Here is an 8,577-nt window from a genome sequence, read left to right on the forward strand (position 1 = left end):
GTGGCAAAGAGAGTCCTGTATCAGAAAGGAGCACTCCTCTGGAACCACGTGAACAATCATTAAACCCAAGAGTGCTTCGTAAAACGTGGATTATATATATGCTGCTTGTGTATATTTTATGAAGGAGAAAACATAATCTCTTAACTATTTATGGAGCTGAGACCTGCTTTCTGGTTTAAAACATACTGTCTATAGTGATTTGAAACAAGAACTTTCACTCCCTGTGCTTGTATTACATTGTACTACAGATCAACTACGCTGATGTTGCTAATACTTTGCTGAGGTGCTTGTTACTTACCATTTTAAACCGGGCTATAAGAATACTAATAGCTGTAATTCATTTACATTTCTACATGGAAATGTAGTTCACAGTGAAAACAATAAATCCTGTTTTTTATAGTGAACGCGAGTATCTCTTGGGTAGATGAGATGAATAGTTGTGTAGCCTTGTTACAGGATGCAGTTTCTGTAACTCATCTTTTCCAATACAGAATGAGCTTTGCCTCTGTCCTCAGACCAAACTGAGGAGGGCTATAAAAAAGATGTATGAGAAGCGACTGAGGTCTCTTGGTTTGTTCGGCCCAGAGAAGAGGAGGCAGAGGGAAGGCCTCGTGGTGGCCTACAGTTCCTCACAAGGGGTGTGGGGGGGTGAGTGCTCAATTCTTGTCAGGTGTGGAACAGTTCTCCCAGACATACAGTTTGAGTTTTGGGTAGTCCTGTCTGGAGCCAGCATTTGGACTTGGTCCTTGCAGACCCCTCCAACCCAGGATATTCTATTATTCTACGATTCTGCATCATTCAAGTACGATGCAAAACCTGCGCTATAACGTGGCTGATCATTATGGATGTCCATTTGTTTTTCTGTCTCCTTCAAACACCATCTCATTATTGTCAGGAGTTTGATAAGAGTGTGAAAGAACAAAGGTTCCTTGGTCGACATACGTGGATGCTTTCTAGGAAGACTTGTCTTTTAATGGTTTTATTCTTGTGGTTTGTCAGATGGACTGGAGGGGACTAAAAGAAACTTGGAGCTAGGAATGAATCCACGCCAAGAAAAAAATAAAGGAAAAACATTTAAGGCTTACTAAAGGCAATGCAGCAAGATTGTGAACATGAAGAAGTGCAAAAATTATGGAATGCTGAATGAGGATGAGAAGAGTGAGGAAGACCGCAGTATTAGGTTATACTTCTTGATATAATTCCATTTTGAGGGATTTTTTCTCAATTGCTACATCTTCATCGTTTTACAGTCATTTCATTTCCTACTTAGTGCGTTTTCATCTCTTTTCTCTGCTAAACAATATCTCAGTATCATGTTACTTCAGCCTCTCTCCTACTACATTTTAAAATGTCTCGGGTATTTTAAGCTCTTGAACAGAAATACTGTCAGAGGCTCCTATCAGTCTTACTCTTTGACACCTAAATATCTTCTCTTTCTATGCTTGCTGTTTGCTGGAGTATCAGTATTAGTATTTTACAGGCTAAGCAACAACGAGTAACACTGTTAGGATTCCTGTACGGGTGAGCTGACACTGGGCTAAGGCCATCAGTAACATTAATAGGTCTTTCAAAGCAGCACCCCCATACAGAGTTCTGTGTTTTAAAGATCTGATAACGCTGCACAGTTGTGTATAACAGCAACAGTAAGACCTCACAGAAAATAAATAATGATATAAAGGAAGAACTTCCAGCTGGGCATCTATAGTATTTCTGTTTATTTACTGTTTTATTGAACAAAACAAGCAATTCATTAAATATAGCATGTCACCCTTCAGAAAGACACAAATATGCACAGAAACAAGGTTTTCTGCTCTATTATAGCTTGTTTTCCCTCAAAATCAGTATGATTTTTTTTTCTGCTCTCTTAAAAGAAAGAGGACAAGTATGTAAGTTCGAGCATGCTTCTAAATGAAGCCTTTAAAAGTTGTTTTCCTTCTTAGTACTACTCATGATGGAGAAACAGTCCTCAAACACGGCTGTTCTGTATGCAGCATCTTTCCTAGTGATCAATTCATGCCTGAGATCTTGGCTAGTTCATCTTTCATCCCTTTGATCTCAGTGTGAACTCTTGTCAGATTGGTCAACTTCTCATTCAGTAAAGCAATTTCTTTCTCCCGTCGTAAGACGTCCTCAACTAATCGTCCGATTCTCAGTGTTAGGTCATTTACCAATGGCTCCAAGATGGCAAAATCCTTTTTAAGACTGTACATCTTGGGTTTTAAATCATTTGCAAAAGTAACCGTCTTCAGAACTTTTGCTCTGTCACCTTCGAGATTCAAAAGTCTATCTGAATGTTTGTTAAAGTCACTCCTTAACTCAGACAGCGCTGTCCTAATTTGTTCAATTTTTCTCCTGTTACTGGATGCCAAGCTTTGTAGTTTCGTACTTCGGTCGATGCTACTAGTAATCAGATCACCTATGTTTTCTATGGTCTTCTGTTCACCTTTTTCTACTTTATCTTCAAGGGCCTGCAAAGAATCCGTTAGCGCGGCCATCTCCGAGACTAGGCCCGAAATACGTCTTATATCAGTTTTTACTGTCACGATCTTCAAAGTGACATTTTTTGCTACAGAAGCTGCATTCTCCTCAACACTTGAAACTGCATGAAAAAGGGCTGTCAAATTCTTCTGCAGCTCTTCGTTCTTTTTAACTACGCCGCTCGACCTCGTTGTCATTGTATAGATGTCTTCCTGCAGACGTTTGATGTGAGACGGTACCTGAAGGTGTTCCAGCTGCTCCATTAAGTTCAACGTCTTTTCACACTGGGGGGATACAAGTAAAAGATATGACAAGACTTCTAGCTTAACAACTCACATCAAGATGAAAGCTATTCTCTAGTTAAAGGTTTTACTATTATGACGATGAAACTGAGAGCAAACTGTCTTTAGGAGATCTGCTGCAAGGCAGTTAGGATATCTGTTTTTTCTTTCAGCACACGCAATAAATCCAAATGTTACTATCCTAGCAGACATGACAGGAAGGTGCTGTATCATTTTCCAGAGTGACCTCTGAAAAAAAAAATCATCAAATACAATTATCTTGATTTCCACAAACTTTTGTAACGAGCCTGCAATCTATGTGATCTAGAAAGACATTTATAGGAAAGATGCATCCTTGTAAACTCTTTTATTCTAAAATCGTGGATGATAATTAGCAGATGTGTTTTTATATGAGGGACTGCAAAATGCATTCTGAACAAGACATGCACAGGAGAAAAAGCAAAATGAATTGGGCATCACTCCCTTTCATTCAAATAGCCACCAACGTGCTTCGTGTGGAAAACACTACTTTTGGTTGATCAAATACACTCAACTAGGGAGCATACCATTGGTAGCTTAACCACCTTTCTCCAGTCATAGATGAAGTAGAGCACACTCATGAAACAAAAATACTTTTTAAAACTTCCACCTGGAATAGTACTTTTAATGGAACAGCAGACAACTATTCTCACTTTTGGAAGACCAAATTATTTTGAATTAGATGGTTCACCAGGGCAAAACAATACACTGCAACATGTTTTTATTGAATATGGCTGTAAACAGATACAATCCATACATAAATATGTGAAACTGAAATATCCTAACATTGAGAAATAGAGGTTTAAGAGTGTCCTGAATGTGCAGTATTAACTACTCTCTCTAGAGAAATCAGTTGTTCATTATAATTGTCAACAGAATATGATAACAAAAAGTAACAATGTAGAAACCAAAGTAATAAAAACTAAATACAAATTTTAACGTGACGTCTCTGTCCCCATCCCAACTCCCATCCCCTATGCTGGAGTCGTGTGATTTATTATCAGTCAAAGTGCTTTTTTCATCAGTGTAAACCTTAAGCCCAAACTCACTTATCCCCATCTCGGTCACTTTCTAACTTATAGTTTTCTAAAGATATTCTTTCAGCACTTGAAGATACTTTCATGTCATGTACTACTTCTGCAAATACTGTTTTATTTTTCAGTTTTGATACGCTGTCATTATGCTGAGCACCTTCAAGAACGTTTTGCATCACCACAGTATCGGAGACAGTTTTCAACATGTTACTTTCCACAGCATATAGCTGTGCTGCCAAGCTCTCTATCTTCTTCTCCATACTTAGCAGTTCACTTGATAACCTAAGGATAGAATGAATAGCATTTTCAATTTTTGGCAAATGGGTCTTGCACTCCTCAATTTTAGGTTCATAGGCTGCAAGTTTCTGATGGAGGTCCATGTTCTTGGCAAACAGGCTGTTCTGCTCCTCTTCTAGTTTTTCAATTGCCGTCGCATGCGAGTCCAGCTTTTCTTCAACCCTGGTGAATTCATCATCTTCTTGCCTTTTTACTGTTCTAATATTTCTAGCTGTACTGCCTTCCAAGTCTTTTAATCTTTCTGCAAGGGATTTAATTCTTTGGTCAACTTCATTAATTTGGGAAGTAACCTCCGTGTGTATTAACTTTGCTTCAGATTTTATGCCACCAGTGTCCGTGTCCATTCCATCCACGCTTCTTCTCCAGGAACTCGTAATATTTTGCAACTTCTCCTTAATGCCCTGCATCTTTGTAACCAGAGCCTGTTCATTGTTCTCGATCTCTCTCATGGTGTTATGAAGAGAGGATACTTCCTGCTCTAACTCAGTCATCACAGAGATGGATGAGGCAGATTCTTGTAGGATACTGTCAGAAGACTCAAGCTGCATTTATAACACAAAACAGTGTCCAGGTCTACTTAATGTCAGCAAGACTAGAAAATCACTTGCAGTTATTTAACAGAGAATAAAGTCCCTTAGAAACAACTTTATAATAAACTTTGTAACAAATAAAGATCTGTTTTCAAATTTGTTTGATAGAATATTACTCTAGCATTAAGGAGACACATAAAGCAGTACATTTGTTGATGAATTTCCACTGAAAGTGTTCTGTTTTTTGGGGGGCACGCTGTTAAATATATCACACAGCAAAATGTTGCATGGGATTTAGATAGAAGTGCTGTAAATAAATGTGAAATTACATCATATCTGGATGACAACATTATGAGGTCAGTGCTAAAGCAACATCACTTGCATAATCCGTGCTGTTCTCCCATCACTATCTGTATGGTAATTCTGCAGGCAGCCTAAGTCTCTACTATTCCGTTGCCACGTGAAGTAGCAACAAAAAAAGTTCACAGAAAATCACTGTCACTTCAGGATGTCTTTCTTATTACTGGAACTGGTCTAATACATACACATGCCTGTAATTTTTACTTAAATAAATGTATATTTCAATTATATCCAGAACAGTATTAGAATGTGAATAAATGTAAGTTATTTAAAACAGTTTTGTGTCTATAAAAAACACTGAGACACAACTGCTATATTCACATCCTTGAACAATAGTACAGACTAACACACAGTTGCATTTATTAAGACAAAAATCTGATTCTGGAAGTGTCTTTTTTTTTTAATTAATAAAATCAAATTTAAATTAAAGTTAAACTTAAATTTCATTGGTTTTTTCATTGGTTTTCATGTTTTGTCACTCCTGTTGTCATGGTTATGATTTTCTTATTAATGCTTTTCAGCACTGCTCATATTCTAATGTGTACATCTGTACATGTGATCAGTAAACAAGTGTTTAAAAAATAAACAATGTAAAAAGTAAAATAAAACAATGGCAAATGTTCAGAAATAAACCAATTAAGATGTTAATGATTACCTTTTCAGAAATTAAGCTAACTTTATTTTCCACATCCAGGAATCTTTCAGCTTCTTGTTGCAAGAAATTGTACCTTTTTTCCATATCAGCAAATCGACTCGACTGCTGAAACAGTAACCTGCAAATTCAAATAAATAACCAGTAAATATAACCGTGTAATTAGCATAGATCAAGAGATCCAGGATCTGATTCACATAAATCTGCTAATTGAGGGAATTGAGCTCATACAGTTTGCTAGTGAATCTGCTCTGTCTTCCTACTGAAATTGATGCCTTCCAATAGATGTGTAAAAATAATGAAACATTTGTAGATGTACTTCACTTTTACATAGTATACCATCTAACAAAGACAAACATCTATTAATACAGATAGGTCATTTCATAGAAACTTGTGAGTTGGAAGGGACTGCTAAAGGCCATCTAGACCGACTGCCCTGCAACAAACAGGGACATCTACAGCTCATCAGTGTGCTCAGAGCCCCTCCAGCCTGACCTCCAGAGCACACACCACTATTCTAGGCAGTCTGTTCCAGCACCTCATCACCTTAAAAGAAAACCACAAAACACCACTTCCTTATGTCCAATCGAAATCTCCCCTGTGCAAGAATCTGCACTTGCATCTGTTGAACATCGTATCCATCTATTTCCAGAGAAGGATGTTATGGAGACTTAAAGGCCTCACTGAAGCCAAGATAGATTACATCAATGGCTCTTCCCTTGTCCATTGATACAGTTATACCATCTAAAAAGTGACAAGGTTTATCAGGGAGGACTTGCCCTTGGTGATGCCATGCTGGTCCTTCCATACCATCCATCTTCCCTGTGCCTTAGCACAGCTTCCGGGATGATCTGCTCCCTGACTATGGGGTGCATCTCATTGGGCTGTATAAATTTACAGGTGTTCAGGTTTCTCAGACAACCACAAACCTGAGCTTCGCTTTCAGGGGGAGGGGCCATGCTCCCCCAGTTCCCTCTTTCCAAGCCATCCCCTCAAAGCATATGTGTAGAGCAGTCGCTAGTACAGACAGAGGCAAAAAATTGTTGAATACCTCAGCCTTCTCCTTTTCTGTTGTTACTATCTGCCTGTGTTGCTCACTGGGGAGACTACGCCCTCCTAGACTTTCCTTTTCCAGCTGATGTGCCTATACAAGCCTTTCTTATCATTCTTTGTGCCCTTTGCCAGGTCCAGACCCACCTCTACACAGCCTATCAGCATCTGTATACTTTTTCCAGATTACTGGTCCTTGCTTCCACTGCCTGTGCATTTTCTTCTTGCTCACCAATTTGACTAGCAGGTACTGCTTGCCCTCTCAGGTAAGAGAACATATTTCACTGATAAAGTATGCTTTAACTGGTAGAAATGTATATATATATATTTGACTTTATGATTCTATGAACATGTAACCAGCCAAGAACGCATGGCAAAGCCTGCATGATGCTATTATTTTTGAACAGATAGCAGAGATCTCAGTCCTGTACTTTATGTGCACACTAGTGAACCTGAGAGCAGAATGGACTCTGTTATTTTGCTGGATTAATCCCTCAGCAAGGCTTATGGTAGACTAGGGGATCCTCTGACTACTAAGCCATATGTATTTTTTTAAGGGTGACGGACCAGTGGCACAGCTGCACAGAGAGGTGGTGGAGTCTCCTTCTCTGGAGATGTTCCAGACTCGCCTGGACGCCTACCTGTGCAACCTGGGCTAGGGAGCTGCTTTGGCAGGGGGTTGGACTCCATGATCTCTTCAACCCCTACAATTCTGTGATTCTGTGAACAGAGCTTATTTAAAAATTTACTTGCACTTTCATTAATTGGTATTTGTCAGTACACTGCATAGCAATTAAAAGTTTCAAAGAGAACAGCAACAGTCTGCGTGGAATAAGGTAAGCAATGTGACAGCTACAGAATGACAGCAGAATAAAATGATCAGTGATGCCTCTGCTTATAGTTTTATGGGTATCTATTCATGTAAGCCACGCATTTATTAAGGATTTAGATAATGAAACCTGACTGGGCATAAGATAAGAACAAGTTCTGCCAGATTTTTGCAGAACGCAGGAGTTTGGGGACTAATTTCTTGCACTGGAGCTCAGAGAATTCCACACCAGTTTTGCACGGAGCTCAGTTTCTGATGCAGTCTCTTAGAGCAAGCGCTACGCCAAGATGTTCCCAATCACACACAGTGCCTGCATGAAGATCAGGAATGCAGATGAGAATACAAAAGTCCACTGTGTAGGGCTACCTACCAGGCCAGCAGCAGGCAGGCAACGAGAGCAACCACACTCAGGGCCAGCCGTGAGTCCATCCAAACGCAATGCAGAGTGTGGCTCACCCCAGGGCTCACATTCCCACTGCTACTGCGGCGCTTCTTGAGCTTCTGCGAGTCTTCGTCGCCTTTGGATGAGGGAAGACCTTTTTTCCTCCTCCTAACTTCAGACATTTTGCGTTGGTTTTTGGTTTGGTTTGGTTTGGTTTATAAGAGCGGGAGCGAGACTGCTGCTGAACAGAACAGAACACAGGCAAATAGTAAAAAAAAAAAACCAACCAGTCCTCCAGTGCATAGTACGTTACCTACTCGAGCACGGTAATGTACTATGGAGGTTCACTTCCAGAAGACTCGATGAAAACTTTTTTTACCTTTTTTTTTTCCTCGGTGTGCTACAGAGCACGGCTCTGACGTTTGCTGAATCAACTCCACCGAAGACACACGCGAGAATAAACACTATTCCCCCAGTGCTGAAAGCGATCTCCCCGCTCCTTATCTCCAACGGCCGCCCCGCGCCGCGCCTCAGCGCCGGGCAGCACCGCCCGCCTCAGCCCGCCACGTCAAGCGCGTAACGGCGGCTGCGGCACTGCGCAGGCGCGGGGCGGCTCGGGGCCGGGCCGCTTTTCCCTACCCTCGG

The 8,577-nt window shown here is 40.3% G+C and overlaps 1 protein-coding gene across 2 annotated transcripts; it reads right to left on the reverse strand.

The window, feature by feature from the left end:
- Window positions 1–1,941: 1,941 nt before the first annotated feature.
- Window positions 1,942–8,114, reverse strand: IKBIP (IKBKB interacting protein). 2 transcript variants are annotated; one of them, XM_065742728.1, is made up of 3 exons: window positions 7,921–8,068; window positions 5,675–5,792; window positions 1,942–2,762 (listed from the first exon to the last, which is right to left on the reverse strand). In XM_065742728.1, exons 1-3 carry the CDS (start codon window positions 7,977–7,979, stop codon window positions 2,007–2,009), a joined length of 933 nt encoding a protein of 310 aa, XP_065598800.1. In that variant the 5' UTR covers window positions 7,980–8,068; the 3' UTR covers window positions 1,942–2,006. The 2 variants fall into 2 exon arrangements, with proteins under 2 accessions (XP_065598800.1, XP_065598799.1); XM_065742727.1 differs by lacking the exon at window positions 1,942–2,762 and adding an exon at window positions 3,750–4,671 and having other exon boundaries at window positions 7,921–8,114.
- Between the last annotated feature and the right edge of the window lie 463 nt (window positions 8,115–8,577).

The sequence above is a fragment of the Cyrtonyx montezumae genome, unplaced genomic scaffold, assembly GCF_038088225.1.
Source record: "Cyrtonyx montezumae isolate F1298 unplaced genomic scaffold, pur_monq_1.0 scaffold_3, whole genome shotgun sequence".
Classification (NCBI taxonomy): Eukaryota; Metazoa; Chordata; class Aves; order Galliformes; family Odontophoridae; genus Cyrtonyx; species Cyrtonyx montezumae.